The 18,205-nt window shown below is 34.2% G+C and overlaps 1 protein-coding gene across 2 annotated transcripts in view; it reads right to left on the bottom strand.

Annotated features, from left to right (window-relative positions):
• The window catches only part of COL5A2 (collagen type V alpha 2 chain), a 194,778-nt gene that overhangs the window by 51,351 nt on the left and 125,222 nt on the right, over positions 1–18,205 (bottom strand). For both annotated transcript variants that reach the window (XM_072612632.1, XM_072612633.1), the window contains 12 exons: positions 18,066–18,119; positions 17,606–17,659; positions 16,654–16,707; positions 13,811–13,864; positions 13,067–13,120; positions 12,037–12,081; positions 11,113–11,166; positions 8,659–8,703; positions 6,461–6,514; positions 980–1,078; positions 573–617; positions 362–460 (listed from right to left, as the gene is read on the bottom strand). In XM_072612632.1, the coding sequence (XP_072468733.1) occupies positions 362–460; positions 573–617; positions 980–1,078; positions 6,461–6,514; positions 8,659–8,703; positions 11,113–11,166; positions 12,037–12,081; positions 13,067–13,120; positions 13,811–13,864; positions 16,654–16,707; positions 17,606–17,659; positions 18,066–18,119 (711 nt within the window). The remainder of the gene's footprint in view (positions 1–361; positions 461–572; positions 618–979; positions 1,079–6,460; positions 6,515–8,658; positions 8,704–11,112; positions 11,167–12,036; positions 12,082–13,066; positions 13,121–13,810; positions 13,865–16,653; positions 16,708–17,605; positions 17,660–18,065; positions 18,120–18,205) is intronic.

Below are 18,205 nucleotides of genomic sequence, written 5' to 3' on the forward strand. Positions count from 1 at the left end.
TGTCTCTAAGATCTCCAAAAGTTAGGAGAGCATAAAATACTTTTTAAAAATTAAACTACCTATGAAAATGAATAAAGACAATTGAAATGATGATCCTCCTTTTTAAGTTTCCCAAAGATATTTTAGTCATGTATTAAAGTAGGTTATGTTATACTTATATAAATTACTTTCTCAGAATGTAAAAGTAGATTTTGCAAATCTATCCTTCAATTTTTCATTTCACAGATATAAAGTCCTTGGCTTTGGTTGTTTGCATTATTGGGATTTTATAGCCTGGATTGAATCTTATTACATATTATTTCTGTTAGTCTTTTGAGTTTCATGATCCATTAAGATTGCAGTTATTTCCAAAGAACTTTACCGTCTGGCCTCGAATTCCAGGTTGGCCTGTGCTGCCCTGAGGTCCTGGGGAGCCAGGAGGTCCTGAAGAGCCAGGAGGTCCTGAAGTACCTGGAGAGCCCTACAAGAGGTAGAAGTGCTAAAATAAGCAAACCAAGAGAGAATACTAAAGTTTTGCCATCAGAACTAAAGACTGAGTTTAAATTTCACATGCAATTCACTTAAGAACTTACCGTTGGTCCTTTGGCGCCAGGTGTACCATCAGTTCCCACTGTTCCCTAAAAAAATAAGTAAATGAAAATGCATTCGAATTTCACCTTAAAAATTACTGTGTCAATGGAAATGCAAAGTGGTGTAATGACTCCTAGGAAGTTAGGGGAAGAAACAAAAATGAAAACACATTTATAAAAATGATAATAATAATCATTCATAGGGCTAATACCTAACATAGTGCTCTTAATATTCAAAACTTCTAAAGTCCCTCAAAATAGTCTCTTCATTTTGTCTTTTAAATATACTTACTCTAAGATCAAAGAGTATTTAGGAAAGAAATGTTGAACGAATCCTTTGTTTAAAAAAATCAAAGTGCAAAATATACTGCCCTGTTCATTGGGTAACAACATGGTGCCTAACAACTTACAGGGAGGCCTTGAGATCCAACTGGTCCTGGAGGCCCTGTTTCACCTCTCTGTCCCTGAGGACCTTCAGGGCCACGTGCTCCAGTGGGACCTGCTTCACCCTATCGAAATACATGAAAAATAAGCAGATAAAATATCCAACATAGGCAGGAAGCAGCAAAGGTGATAGAAGTCGTTCTGTTTTAAATTGCAAACCCAAAGTTAAGACACCACATCTGTGTCTGAAACAATTATTTAACAACTTCCGTAGATGCTAGGTCAAGAGCTGGTTTATGTCTAATTGGTTTGCCTTGAATCCCTATTGTCTTTCATTTAATGAAGCATCCATCCCAGGTGTTTATCTTAGAGGACCCTAAATGTCCCATGCTTTCTCTTTTCAAAGCTCCAGTTCATGCCATTCTCTCTACTTCAGATTTCCACCTGTCAAAATCCTGCTTCCCTTCGAAGACCATCTTAAGCACCACCTCTTCATAAAGACTTAACTTGACTCTGATCCCACCCTACTCCTCATTCCCTCTAATTACATATGATTCTTCCATTTTCTGAACTATCATGATAATTTAAAATTTTTTTTCTCTTATGGCATTTTAAATTTAATTTCTATTCTAGTTAGTTTTGTATATTCCTTCTCTCATCTTTTTAACTGTAAACTTTAAAGTAAGGCTTGTCTTTTTATGTCCCACAGTATCTACAAAAAAATTTTACAAATTACATAAATTTTTATATCAATTTTTGATTTGTTTTTGTTTGTTTTTTATTTTGTTTTATCAATTTTTTATTTGCTGTTTTAATGATAAATGAATGAATGTCATTGATCCCTGATGGACATATTGTCAGTTCTAGAATTTAGCTAAAATTCTATTTATACACATACCCATATCCTCATACTATACAATGTAAATCATTGGAGAACTGAATTTGTATTTAATGTATTGGATTTGTATTGGATTCGATCCTACCCAAGGGGGTTTACTTAAGCTACTCTCCCCATAACCAAATCCCCACCAGCTTATTTAGACTTCTATAAAGCAGTTCCTCAGCAGAAAATAATATAATAGGATATGATACAATACACATTATATGAACACCCATTGTTTGTAGAGAAGTAAACAAAGCTCTAGAAGACAGGCAAAGTTTAGTTAAATCATAGTCCCTGACCTCAAGGAGCTTAAAATGTTGTAAGGGCATCCAAAAAGCATTATACAAATATACAAACTCACACATTCATGCTCATACACACAACTGAAGATGATGTTTTCTCTCAAAATTTCCACAGCACTTTACCTGAGCCTTTCCTTGACAATTATCACACTCTATCTTGTGGTATATATACATAGTATCACCTGCTGTTCTAAGTTCACTTAGATCCAGGTCTGTGACATGTTTGTTTTCTTATCCCCCATGCATACCACAGTACTTTGCATGTAGCAGGTCCATAAAAATGTTTGTTGGAATTAAATGGAAAAGTTCATGCCAAAAGCGTGGCTGAGTGAAGCCAAGAGCTATCTATGAGTTGGGTTCAATCAGCAAATGAAAAAGCATTTATTAATTACCAGCTATTGGTTACATGCTCTGCTAGGTGTTGGAAATATAAACAAAGAGTTAATAGCTAGTCTCAAGGATTTTATATGCTGACATACCTACACAATACATATGGATTGCGTGCATATATCTGTGTATTAAATGTGTATATACATGCATTTACAGAATAATACAAATAAGTAACAAAGCAGTTCAATACTAGCTAGAGGGGGAAGGAACTGTGAGGTGGAGTGGAAATCAGGAAAGGGCTTTTTAGAAGGTGGTACTTTAGCTTTATCTTAAAAGAAGAGATAGATTCTGTGAAGCAAAGGGTAAGAAGGAAATTGTGTTTATTCTTTTGTTTTCAAAGATGAACATGACATCAGGGAAATGATGACATGACTTGCAGTTGACTTTGATTTGAATGAAGGAGGGAATACATTTGGGGAGAAGGACAATAAAAAAGCATGAAAATGGGAGGTGAAGTATCCTTCGTACTGAACGGAGAGAAGACTGGATCAAAAAGTACTAAAAAAGTATTAAATTATTTCCAATAATGCTAAAAGATACCTTGGATGAATACTGTAAAAGGTTTTAAAAGATAAACAGAGGGATTTATATTTTTATCTATAAGGCAGATTCAGTGGAATTTCTTGAGTAAATGAAGGGATAATGAAAACGGTCATATCTGTGCTTAAGGAAAATCACCTTGGCAGATGTCTGGAGGAGGGACTGGATGAGAAAAATCTTAAGGCAAGGAGATCAATTAGGGGGCCAGCACAATAGAAAGATACCAAGAAGTGGAAATCAAAATAATTTCTGCATGAGTAGAGATGAGTCAGACAGGAGAGATTTTTGTGTAGGTAAAAATGTTTTGGCAACTGATTGGCTATAGGAGATCAGGGAAAATGAAGGTACCATTGTTGTTACAAGCCTGAGAAATGGTAAGGAAGGTAAAGCATTCAACAAAAATAGGACAGTTTGAAAGTGTGTTTTGAGGGCAAGGGCAAGATAATAAGTTCGACTTTGGACATGTTAAGTTTGAAATATCTCCAGAATATCCAGTTTTAAATATCCACTAGGTACTTGGTAATGTGGAGCTTAAAGTTCCAGGGAGAGACTAGATCCATAAATCTATTAGTCATTTGTATAGAAATGATAATTAAATCTTTGAGGAGTACGTACAGTCAAAGGGTATGATATGGACAATTAGTTAGCAAGAAGACTAAGAAGGAGTTGTCAGAAAGGTAAGAAAAGCACCAGGAGAAAGTAATACTGTAGAACCCCAGAGAGTACAGAATATCCAAGAGAAGTTGGTTGAATGTCAATGTGGATTAGTGGACAATTAGGATGAAAACTGAGAAAACACAACCATATTTGGCAAGTGAGGGATCACTGCTCACTTGGGAGAGAGGAGTTTTAGTCAAGTAAAGAATGAGGTCAGAAGCTAGACTGCAAAGGGTTGAGGAGTAAGTGTGAGCAGAGGTAATGGAAGCAGGGTGTAGAAAGCTATTTCTAGGAGACTGGAAGAGTAACACAGGAAAGAAATAGGAAGATAGCTTCAGTAATGTAATACCGAGTGTTGACTGAAGATGCAATATGATGGGATAAAATAGGAGGGTACATGTAGAGATACTGACCTTGGCAAAGAGAAGGACTACCTCATTATCAGGCATGTGAGTAGAATAGAGGAGGTAGATGTTAGAGAAATCCAGGGCTAGGTTTTGGCACGGAATAGGTGGGTAGGTCAAGGAAGTGAGGAACTGACAGGACATTTAGGGATTAATTCCTCAGGCAGGTGTTGGAACTAAATAGTTAGCAGCAGAGGGCCAGTGCAGAGATATATGGAGGCCAACCAGATGCAAAATTAAGTCACAACTCACTAGTGAGTAAAGAGGTTTCCTTGGATCTGATCCAGTTTTTTGTTTACCTAAAACCTTGAATAAATATTTAGGATCATCATAGGGTTTCCAAGGACATTTTTTTTTTCAAATAAGAATGGTTGTATTTCACTAATTTTTCTCTGATGCATATATATTTGATTTTCTCTTTTTGAAATTGTAATTTAGATTTGACAAAATTGATTTTAAAAAGCAAAAGTGGATTTAGAAAATATCTTATCTTCTTAAAATATCTGATGAGTTGAGATATTTTTTTTGCTTTCTTAATCCTCGCTTCCTCTATGAAAACCTTATTTTAATGCCTCATCATTGCAAAAAGCATGGACACATTCCTGGCTTCTTTGATAGATAGATAAATGGATGGATGGATGGATGGATGGATGGATGGATGGATGGATGGATGGATGGATGAAAGAGAGAGACAGAGAGAAAGAAAGGAAGGAAGGAAGAGAGAAAGAAAAAGACAGACAAAGAAAGAAAGAAAGAAAGAAACAGAGAAAGAGAGAAAGAAAGAAAGAAAGAAAGAAAGAAAGAAAGAAAGAAAGAAAGAAAGAAAGAAAGAAAGAAAGAAAGAAAGAAAGAAAGAAAGAAAGAAAGAAAGAAGGAAGGAAGGAAGGAAGGAAGGAAGGAAGGAAGGAAGGAAGGAAGGAAGGAAGGAAGGAAGGAAAGAAAGAAAGAAAGAAAGAAAGAAAGAAAGAAAGAAAGAAAGAAAGAAAGAAAGAAAGAAAGAAAGAAAGAAAGAAAGAAAGAAGGAAAGAAAGAAAGAACATAAACTAAAAATGCAAACTTCTTCCTACCAAGCTGAAAGCATAGATCCAAAAGTGAAGGATTTTTCAACTCTTACCAAGGACTAACCTAAGTTTCTAAAGGTTCATTAAAACATGATGTTCTGCTAGTGAGGAATTTTTGTTGTTGTTGTTGAACACAGCAATTTACAAAAACGACCAAGGCATGGAGAATTGGGGATCTGGTTGGGGAAGGGTATGCCCACCTCCATGAAGTCACAAAGTTTTTCAAAGTATTGAAGTAACAATCCCTGAAGCTTATGCTTCATCCCTCAAAAGAGAAAATTCCTAATACTTTTAATTTCTCACACTTACAACTGAACCACTTTTGGTTGTATGTGGCCTTGAGGTTGCAGGCAACCCACCCCTGCTCTAGTGTAATCTCTTGACACACATTTTAGAAAATGTGTGGCAGACACTGTCATAACCAAAAGAGGTTTTCTTTTCTGTTTAAGACCATTCTTCTGAATGGGGATGTAAATTGCATGTACTTTATATACAGCAGTCTTTTATGTGGGCAGGTCGAGAGCCCCACGTAGATAATGAAATGTATTTCCAAAGGAAAGCTAGGTGTATGGAAATAGTCCCACTGTACTGTTACTCAAAAAACATGTCTTGCAGCTGTTTTCTGATTATATTTACTGAGTTCGGCAACATCTTAACATCCTTCTGGGTCATAATCCTTGTGTATATCATCCAAACTAATGAGAGAAATGAATAAATAATGACTCACAACAAATGGAAATCATTCCAGAGGAACATTTTAACCCATGCCCACTTACAGAGCCAAATCCCCTCCTTTGTATACTTTTTTTAAAAGACCATTAAATATGGGTGGGTAGTGAGAGAAAAAGTCAGCCTTGCATGAGAAAACAACTTCTTGATGAACTTAAATTGATTTAAAATTCCCATTTTTAAGGTCATTATGCTCTTTATTAATCCCAGACACTGAAACAAGTACATTTTTCCAATTCAAATTAAAACTGATATTCCTTTCAGCTGTCTCAGATGCCTGGAGCTGCAGTCCAAATTCACCAGATGAGCTGATACCACATAATGTAGGTTACAGTTACAGAATTACAAAATCATAGTCAACTCCCCCTAAATTCTTTCTTTCTTTTTTCGATTCCTTTTCTCTAACCTACTTTATGTATGCAACAACACAGTGACCAATGAAGATGTTGTAGATTTTTGCTTAAGTTACACTAAATTATTAATAAAATGATACCATTCCTTTTAAAATAATATAGAACTAAATATTTTAAAGTCTTCTAACCTTCATTCCAGGATTTCCTGGAAATCCAGCAGAGCCAGTTATCCCAAGTGGACCCTAAAAAAAAAGATTGATTAGTCATTTACTTATTATATATTGCTACACTTTTGAGCATCTTTATATGGACTCCCCCCACTTTTAACACATTGTTACCCTATAATAGTTTGCTTCCTCACTTTTTGTCTTAACCTTTGTTCTCATTGGTAATATATAACTTTCGTTTCTATAATGACAGAAGGAAATAAAAGATACAAATAATAAATTTTAAATGATGGCTTTATAGTTTTTCAGTTGAAACATCATCATTTGTGACAGATAATATTAAGGGAAGGAAATAATAAATCATAAGTCAAAGGTATTTAAAATACTATCTCAGTGTTTGATAATTTCTCTAGAAATGTCATCTAAGCATTAAATAATAAAATTGATAACCTGTTCTGTTGATCTTTCCCCAAGTTATGGTATATTTATAATTTGACTATCATATTGAGAATGGAGTTCAAATCTCTAGATTTGGCAATATGATTATCTGGCTACCCAAGACATGTAACTTGGGGGACTGATGAGCTCATTGTTACCAACCTCAATTTCATATTGGATAATGTAGGGAAAGTAATAGCTGGCATTTAAATGGCAATTTAAGGCTTATGTGTACACACACACACACACACACACACACACACACACACACACACACACACACACACACACACACACACACCAGAGATGATTCCAGTACTGGAAACAGTGCTCAATCTAAAATGAGAAAGGACCTATTTTCAAATACCAAATCCTGCCTCTGACACTTACTAGCTATGTGACCATGTGCAAGTCACTTGACTCTTCTGAATCTTTTATTTCCTCAACTCATAAAATTGTTGTGGGGATAAAATACAGCAAATGAAGACAGACAGAAAGAGAGGTCCCTTCTGACTTCATACCTTCATAACCAGTCTTGAATCCTCTATTTAAAGGCTGAATTAGTGCTTAAGGGGAAGAATAACATGAACAATATGCAGTTTTTTAAACATCTTGAATTTCATTCGACAGCACTTAAGTGAGTAAAAAAAAGGTTTAGGTCAATGTCTTTGTTCTCTCTACTTTGTTTTCTCTTGTTAGAACAAAGAGGAGGAAAGATTAATTATTGTTCAATCAGCCTCAAATACTGTCACATTCTAGACTTAATATGCATAAAAATTTATTTAGCACATGTTAACTATTTTAGAGTCTTTAAATAGTGGAACATTGTCATCATGAATATTCACCACAATGCTCTTCCTTAAAGATTTTCTTTCCTTGGTATTATGTTGGCATGGCACATTCTTTTGTGCAGCTTGACACAATCACATTACTGTGAAAAAATAATGTTTTATGTAATGAAACTTCTGCTCACTGAGTCAATAAGAGCAATCTGTTCCATAAACTATTAATTTAGAACATTTCTGTCAGTGACCTGAAGCTCAGTTGTTACAGTATAATTGCAATAGATCACGGAATTATATTTACGAAAATCTACATCTTGCTTTAATGAGTTAGAAAAACAAACATGTTAAATATAGCTTCGTTTCAAGGAAGACTTCTACATAAGCAATGTAACATTCCAACTAACATTTTTCATCAGAGAAAAAAATTGTATTCTGACCCTTGTTATATTTAACCTTAAACCATCGGGTAGTGTGAGGAAGGGAAAGCTCTTATATTTAACTCAAATATCTTATAGAAAACAACAACTATCCCTGAGTACTTTTTCGTTTTGCCAATATAGATGTGATTTGTATGCATAAAACAATATATATGTGTGTATATAAACAGACACACATATATATACATATACATATGTGTGTGTGTATATACATGTATATATTCCAACCTTCTATATCTGGATTAATTGGAATCATCTATGTTGTGTGCATATGCATGTGTATCCATAAACAAATATGAATGAATATATATATATGTGTGTGTGTGTGTGTGTGTGTGTGTGTGTGTGTACTATATAATTCATGTGTATAGAGAGGGACATACAATATGCATACATTATATAAATAATATATTTGTATGCACAAAACTGAATATTCTTCACCATTCACATGAGTAAAGCTTGGAGAGACACTTTGCTGTGTAACCAAACTCCCTGAGACCTCTCCACTTTGTATAAAATAATAAACGTTTTTCTCTATATTTTTCGAAATATAGCTCACCATTGGTCCAGGTTTTCCAGGCATTCCATGGGCACCACGTTGTCCCTAAGCAAGGACAATACACAAGAGAAAAGATTACATCCTCTTGGTAAGACACTTAATGAAATTCACACATTTTCTTTTTAATTTCTATGTATATAACTATTTTCTCTTAAAGAATAAAGATTTAATTTTGCTAAAGATAATATGAATGAAAACTAAACTCTAATCTCAGGAATTTAATATCCATAAAATTCCTTAGGGGCATGATAGGAATGATTATAATTGTAAAGTGATTATAATTGTTAAAGGTTGAAAAAATAAAAGCGAGTGAAAAAGAACTTAATAATTCTTTGTACTTTAGCATAACTCCTTCTACCCAGTAAGCTCAAAGGGCTGGATAAATATGGATCCTTCATTCTTCTTAACAGCCAAGTTAACTGAGCAGATTTAAGGTTCTTTTTATATAGATGAAATAACTGAGGAACAAAGAAATTTTATTCTCCTAAGGGCATCGAAGTGATAAAGCCAATTCTAATTGTCCATTTTTCTTTTACCAGACCATTCTGACTTTACATGTGATTATGTTTTTTTATTCATTTTTCAGGAACAGAGAAATAACTTCATATGAAACTCAAAACAAGAATCTGAGAACTTTTATGAATTGTTAAAATACATATATTGGAAAAGTATAACATAAGGCATTATGAAAGTGCATATTTTTCATCCTAGAAATGGTATTTAATCCTTTTATGAATTGTATATATTCAAAGGTTTGGGAAACTGGTCCAAAAATTACTGGAATCAAAGCTCAACTTTCAAACTGAACTTAGTTTGACCTCTATCATATTTATTAAGGGCAAAAACTTTCACAGAACTACCACATTTCCTTAATTCCCAAGAGAATTCACAGTTTCTTAAACCCATATAAAAACAAAAGATGATTATTCATTATGACTAACATTCATTGAGATTTGCATTTAGATTTTAGCACTTATACTGTGTTCGGACTAATTCTTAATTGGGACAGCTAGGTGGCTGAGTTCAAACCCTAGCTGTGTGACATTGTGTCACACTTAACCTCTGTTTATCTCAGTTTCCTGTAAAATGGGGATAAGAGTAGTACATACCTGCCAGTATTGTTAGGATGAACAAATGAGCTAATAAACGGTTGTAAAGTGTTTAGCACATAAGAAAGTGCTATATAAATGTTATTGTGATTATCATCATCCTCATTATTACAAAAACCTCTATTTTGGTCTAAGAACAGATCAAGAATGTAGGATGACAAATTCCAAAAGAGACATGTGCCAATGGTCCAAGTTCATTATAGAATCATAATGTTTACAGGTATAAGAGACTTTGAAAGTCATCTAGTTCAACTCATCATTTCACATGAGGAATGGGATTAAGAACTGAGGCCCCGAGCATCACCTCTGAGTCTAAATCCAACAAACTTTCCTTTCATATTGGGCTAGAAAGTGCTGTTACTACGCTATGTAAACCTGACCTCGTCTATTCCAAATCTTTTAGCATAAAAACATACAGTTTAATAACATTCAAATATCAATATATAATTCAAAGCAAGATAAGATTAACAAATCACTGAAACACTTTCTGAATCTGGCAGATCACAATGGAATTTTTCAAATAACTCCAGGTTGTTGCCTCTTGTACCACCATAAAGAGAAATACAACCAAACCAATTAACTGCTTTTTAGTTTCATTGAAAACAAATTTTTGTCTCAAAAATTACCTTCTGAAATAGATTCTTCATTTAATCAGATTTTCTGCTAATATGAACTAAACATGGGACATAAAAAATGTTTTCAGGGAAATGTAGAGAAAATTTCCCACCTACTCTATCTATGAAGTCAGGAGAAAAAGGAGATGCAAAATCTGAAGGATTCACTGATTTCAAACTGAACTTTTCTCTACAGCTATGTAAAAATAGGTCCTGTACTCAACTGATGGCAGTAGTTAGGAATTTATAAATGGTATCTGGGTAATTTTTGGCCAAAACAGGAAAGATACTTGTTTATACCTGCACTACACCTTCCTCTAGAACCATTTTCTTTAATCATTTTTTTTCACTAAATTAATGATCTTTCTTTTTTAATTGGCATATAAAACACTTGAGACCTGGTTTGATTTGTAAATACACATACAAATGTACACATTTGTGTAGAAATTACATATATGTTGCATCTATTACATATTACATACAACATGCATACATTATATTGTTATATGTACGTATTATACTGTGTGTATATAAGCATGCACACATATACATATATGTATATGCATTGGCAAATCAAACTGGTTCTCAGTTTTTTTATATATGTGCATGTATATATAAACATAAAGATACACACACATACACAGACACGTTCTATGAAAAGAAAAGTAACACAAAGAAAGACAAAGAAAATATATAAATGGTACTAAAGAAAATATATAAATGGTACTTACAGGGGCACCTTGTGGACCAAGTCTCCCTCTCTCTCCTGGCATTCCTCGGGGACCCTGTAAAGTTTTTTTTTAAAAAACAGTAATTATTTCTCATTTCAATGTCATTTCATCCAATAAAATTTATTAAAATACCTCAACCATAAAAAAAGAAGCAGCCAGGTGTATGTTAACACACACCTAGCCCCTGCTCCTGGGGAAGCTGAAGCTCATAGATCACTTGAGCAGAGGAGACTCCAGGAAGGGGTGGGGGCACCAGTTTGCATAAGGAGAGGTAAACTGGTCCAGGTTGGAAACAGAGCAGCTCAAAAACAAAGCAGTCAAAGATTCCACACTGATCAGTAAGGGGATCAGACCATAAAACCAGTCTGGGAGAACTAGGGAGACACAGTCTCAAAAAAAACAAACAAGCAATTTTGGACTTAGAAAAAAAGCACAAAATAATGCAAATATGCAAATAATGCAATTGTATCGAATATCTCAGGAGAAATAATAGTCATATTTTTCATTGCCATTTAAATTCTTCTAGTCACAGCAGTGAAAGTTATAGATTCATGTAATTTTAGAGCTAAAAGAGAACTTACATATTAATATTGGTCTATTCCCCTCATTTTAAATGGAATGATTGTAGATTTTAATTTTTAACACTTTACGGCATGATCATTAATTAAAGGCTTTTCCTCACCTCATGATAGATATGGTTCAATACTTTCAGTTCCCCCTATACATGAGAATCCTAAAAAGCTAGCTATAAGTACACCTCCTGTTCTCAGTACTTAGACAAGGTATCTTGGTAGATTTAATTTCCTTGGGAATGAAAAAGTCATCTTGAAAACATCTAGAGAATTAATAGTTTGCATGGGTCAATTTTCTTACTTATAATCCCAAATGCAAAAATTTATCATAAGGACCTAAAATGATACCCACCAGAGGACCCATTGCACCCATAGCACCTGTAGGGCCAGCTTCTCCCTAAAAGGAAAACAGGAAAATTACATTATGAAAAGGCTGTGGTTGATGCTGTCACCTGGGCAAACCACGTGGTACATTTTCAATGCCAAGCATAGAAAGTTATTTTCTGTAGTTCTCTAAATGCAACTGAAATTTGACTCATGAAATGTTTGTCAGTTTAAAGCTGGGGAATCTAACTAACCTTGTGAAGTCATAACACAAAGATAAATTAAGGATAAGGACTGAACATATGATTTCTTTGTTTTAGGGAACTCCTGATGGGGAATTTCTCTGTTCAAGTGGCTCTCTGAAATATATACAGTAATACATGTCAGTGGCAGAACTTAAAACCAGAAAGTTTCTTTACCTTCTATACCATAATACCTCCCTTCATTAACTTGTTAAGAAGGAAAAAAAGCTTACAACTTTCTGAGATCAATAGTTTAATACAGACAAAACTACACAGAGATATGACCATCAGGAATTTAATAACTTAAAGAATATTATAACAGTCAAGGCAATAAAAAAAAAAAACAAAGTCCTATTGCCTGCTCTATTCTGCATAATAAAAGACAGTCCACACTTGAATAATATGGACTCTCGGTTCCTTGTTACCAGAACTGAATGGAAAAACAACAGCTGGAAACTCAAAGGTATAAAGGGGGCTTGAAAGTGGGACAAAAATGGGTTCCAAAATAACCACATACAATACCTCTGTTTTCCAATATTTATTGTGGTTCCAGCTAAATTTCTGCATTTTTAATCACTTTTAATAGCATCATATGGCTAGAATAAAAAGTGTTTGCATACCGGCACTAGGGTCCACACATGTATACATCAGAGATTAGCAGATTCCTAAATTCATAGATGAGACCATAAGATTCAGGAAGGTAACCAGTTGTTCCAAAGCATAACAGGTGAAGCAATGTCCAAATCTCTAACCATCTCTAGCACCTAAAGGAGGAGGTGCTCTTTGTCTAATTCTATTATCACACTATGAAATTACCTTTGCACCTGTAGCTCCAACTTCTCCTTTAGGACCTTCAAGGCCTTTGTGTCCCTGGGGAAAAAAAAGTATATACAGATCTTAATTATTTTTGGAATAGATAAAAAAAATCCCAAAGGTAAGAAATCTCAGTTATATAAATGCCCTTTTTAATGAATTGCAGTGTTTGAATATTTCTTAAAATGAAATTCTTTTTTAAATGGTTTCTATTTGTCATGTAAGACATTTCTGTATTAGCCACATTGCAAAAAAAGCAAGAAAAATGAAGTGAAAAACCATAAGCTTCAATCTGCAGCATTTTTCATCCTAAGTAGATACACACACATAGTTTGTAACTACCCTCCCTAGTAAGCAGCAAGCTCCATAAAAGTATGACCTAACTATCTTTGTATCCCCAATGTCCGGTACATATAGGAGAAATAAATGGGTGTTGATTGAGTGAATAAATGATGACTACACTACAATTTGCTCCATATAATAATCCTCACTGATCATAGGCTTTATATGAAAGCTCTAGCAAGACTTTGAAAGTTTAATGCTCTCAAGAATCTTGATTTTTGTATGAAGATTCAATGAAAAGTCACAGTGATTTCAGTATCCTTAGAGAAATAATGAAACTATAGTTGAATAAAGGCATGTTTGAGACCAGTGACCCCACTATCTACCTACCCCCTCCCCCAACACACAATCTAAGCAAAGCACATCACACTACAAAAAAGGAAAACAAATAGAATTTACACTTACCCTGTGTCCTTTTAGACCAGGAAAACCAGGTGCACCAGGAAAGCCTCGTGCCCCCTAGAAAGAAAGAATGAAAGAGAGTGAGGGATGGAGGGAAGAAGAGAAAGGAAGGAAGGAAGGAAGGAAGGAAGGAAGGAAGGAAGGAAGGAAGGAAGGAAGGAAGGAAGGAAGGAAGGAAGGAAGGAAGGAAGGAAGGAAGGAAGAGAAAGAGAGAAAGAAAAATAGATAAACATTCTTAAGTACATGTTAAAGTAGGTTTCTTCTATAGTGATACAAATAAGGTATCAATGAAGCATTTCATTAGCCAAAATTTACCTACATAGTCATCAGATTAGCATAGAAGGTAATAATCTGGTGGAAATGGAAAGTTAGATTTGTCTGGGATACAGAATATTGGAAATTACCCATTTTTCAACATTTCAAAACATAAAGAACATGATACCACTGTAATTATTAACCACAAGATATCATCAAAATAAGTACAAACTTAATGAGTTTTATATTTGAAAGAAATTATATTAAACTTTGAAAAGTAACATAGCAGAATTTAAAGAAATTCAAGAGTCCTTCTGGAAAGTAATGTTTTGTGTATTTCTCATGAAAATCTGTGTTTGTATGAAGGAGAAAAAAATATATATATATGTATGTACAAGCTTCTAGGTCATATTTGTATCCTATTATTTTCTTAACAGTAAGGAGAAAGAAGACATCAGGATGATTAGAGGAATGGTAACAAAATAGCCATTAAAGGTAAATTAAAATGTGGTTAAAGAAAAGTTTTAGGAAACTGATGATTTTAAGCATCTTTTTATTATATTCACATATGCATAGCATATACTTTCTATGTGTATAAATATATATGCATCTATAAAAGTTTCAAATTACTGAGAAAGAAGAGTGGAAAATGGAAGGGGATAACATGACTTTCCATATGGGCACAATAAATTCAGTAATAAAACTGCCTAATACTTTACTTGATTAGGGGAATTCGTGTCTCAGCAAATATGAAAGTTATTATCATCATTATTATTTCTCTATTACATTAGCTGGCATCTCCTTAACAGTTATCCTTTTTATGCCTTTTATGCCCTTTGAGGGCAGGCATGGTTTCATTTTTGCCTTTTTACAGCCATAAATCAATACAGTTGTTTGCATATTATAAGCAGTTTTAAATTATTAGTTGAACTTGATTTGACTGACACTAATAGAAGTAGAAAAATGCTAACTGAAATATTTAATTTAAAATATTTAATATTTAATTCAAATACTCTTCACACTTTCCTGTAGATCACATTTTCTTTTTTCGTAGAAACAATTTGTTGGCTTGATTGCTTAGCTTTCTCTCATTTAGATTCATTTTGAGGTGAATTATTTAACTTTAAGAAATTTTCTAACTTGGTCTTTAAAAAGTGAAAGAAATTATTCTCCCTGGCTACTTGGCACAAGAAAAACCTCTAATTGCCAAGAAGCTTTTTTTAATACTGTATCGTATGCAGCCTAGCTATAAAACCCAGATAAGTAGATAAGACAATGTACTTCACCACCATACTACATATAGCAGGAGAGGCAAATTGGGTTAGCCTGTTGTATACCAGACTTAAGAGTTTAGACATAAGGATTTAAACTTTAGCTCAGATATTTACTAGTTATGTGACCATGTAAGTAAGTCACTTAAATTCTCAGAGAGAAATTTGTTGGGGCTAATATTAATTGTATTAATTATCTCACGGAGTTGGTGTGAGCAAAACACTGTGCATATGTTATGGTATTATAAAACAGTTATCATGTCCAATTCTAGTTACACTTCTACATAGCTATGCAGAAGAATTTTCCTTTCACTTGGAACACAGGACTTCAAGGTTCTCTTTCCTACACTCTTTCCCCTAAGGAAAACAAAACTGATTCCCTTCCATACTGACTTAATCCCTTAGATAAATGCCCCCTCGACTTGAAGGAGAATTATAGAGTTGCATGCCTCAGCATCACCAGTTAAGCTTTCCAATTTTATGATCTTAAAGAGAAATTCTCATTACATTAGGGGATTACATATCCCCTACCATAGCAGGAAAATGTACCAGATGTAGGATCCTTAACAAAAAGTTCTCGTTTCAATTTGACCCAAGACTGTCATCATCCCAATAACACAGTCTGTTACTTTGCACTCGTGGTGTGCATCTGTGATATGCTGGCAACACACATTTCCTCCCTCTAGTAGGGCCGCACAGTGGATGAGCTAAAGAATGTGGTCTAATGGAAGGTTGGAGAGCTCGAAAAAGACTTTAATCCGTTTACTCTTTGAAATGTCCATCTGTGCTAGTGATTAAGCCTTCTGATTTTTCTCTGTATTTACATCCAGGTCTGGCCTGAGTTTCTGTTTGGGGATTTGGGGGGAAGGTAGGGGTTGGAGGAGGGATGGCCAGGAGGACATTGAGGGGAGGGAGGGGGAAGCTAGGAAACTCATTTTATAGTTGCAATTGACACAGTAGTGAAAACACAGAAGAGTCTTCATATATGACAACAAAGGCAAAGTTTAGCTTTGAATCTCAATAGTTTTCATGTGACAAATACAGACTCAAAACAAAGTTTTAAGGATAGTCTGTAAGATCCCTTCCACCTCTAAAACTCTGTTTTGTTTGTTAATGGGTCATAATAAGGTTCAGTAAATTAATAAAAAAAGCTCCCAACACTGATTTCTGGACCAGAGATATCTTGTGGATAGGCGAGGTAGATGTAGTTTTATGCACGCCGCTATCGGTGATCATTAGTTTTGTTTTGTCTTGTTTTCTTAGCCGTGTTTGTATTTTGCAGTACCTTTATGTAATTTCTATTCAGAAGAACAAACTTACCGGAGATCCTGAAAATCCTACTTCGCCAGGATTTCCATTTCTACCTGGTTCACCCTTTACATTTAAAACAAAGAAAACAATAAGAATTAAAATAATTTCTCCTCATTGGGTAGATACTAACTATTCTGCACGCAAGCAATAAAATTTCTTCTTGGGAAGATGACTGTCCTATTTTAGTCAGTCTTCAGGTAAAAATATGATTTAATGAAATATTGGCCATCTCTTTTCTAGTAACACAAAGCACTTAAGGACTATTTTAGCTACCTCTTTGTTATAACTAAATTTATTTTGTTTATAAATTTTGTAATAGTTTCATACTAAAATCCTATATTTGCTAAATAAACCTCAGAAAACCTATTTGAGAAGGAAACTTTTCCTTTCATTGCAGAGATAGTACATCTCTGAAGTCTACAATTACATCATTATTCTGTGGCACAGCAAAACATAGAATGAGAAAAAGGTGATTCCCACCTTATTCTCCAACCATGCACTTTCATAGTAATAAGCTGGTATTATGGATTTAATTAACAATCTGATTGAATAAATTGATGTCTGCAACATTAGTAAACCTTACCCATGCTGTACTGATGCAGAGTTCAAGATGAAGTATCAAAAAAAAAAAAAAAGGATTTTTTTAAAAGGCTACTACATTGGGTAGCCAATATCTCGCTTAAAAGTTCATGAATTGATGACAGTCTGAAGAAATTGTGTGCCTTTCCTGTAGTGAAAAAGTGACATTTGCTCTTCCTGACTATGTGATATTCATAGATAATAGAATGTGCTAGCAGACTTTGAAAATGCACCATCCTGAATTCACCAGCTAAACTGTATTTACAATATTTAGTTTGGACTAAGTCAAGAGAAAAATAAGAAACTAATAAAAATTCTCAGACTAACATGCTATTTCGTTCCATTTCAAAATTACTAAGCAAAAGGTCAAAAATCAGCTTACATCTTCACCAGGCTTCCCAGGAGGTCCCTCTGGGCCACGGGCACCAACTGGACCCTGACAGAAAATTTTAAGATATCAGTGAAAATGATTTTTAAAACATCCTTGGGAAATGGACATTTTGATATTACAAAACAAAAATACCAAAGATAATTGTTAGAATTACTAATTTTCTGAATCTCTTAATACAATCTTTAGATAATATGCTCTATGACTGAGTACAAAAGAAACTTTTTAAATGAAAATTATTTAGCAATGACCAATGGTAACATTCAAAACACTTTAGCCCTATGCAAAAACAGAAAGAAAGCAAACATACAGATATATTCCAGATGCATACAAGTCCATCAGATTTGAGTTTTAATATCTTGCTATATTAGAGACTGGATTTATTTTATTCCTAAAACACTATACAATTTTAATGTGTTTGTGTAACTGGCTATACATGCTTACTTGACATTACCATTGGGCCTGGTTCACCAGGTTCACCTGGAGGGCCTGTGGGGCCAACACCACCCTAAAATTAAAAAATAAACAGGAAAACAAATGAGAGACTAGAAAAAATGTCAGTATTTTCTTCTACACAAAAGCATTGAAGGTCAA

The sequence above is a fragment of the Notamacropus eugenii genome, chromosome 5 (genome assembly GCF_028372415.1).
Source record: "Notamacropus eugenii isolate mMacEug1 chromosome 5, mMacEug1.pri_v2, whole genome shotgun sequence".
NCBI classification, from domain to species: Eukaryota; Metazoa; Chordata; class Mammalia; order Diprotodontia; family Macropodidae; genus Notamacropus; species Notamacropus eugenii.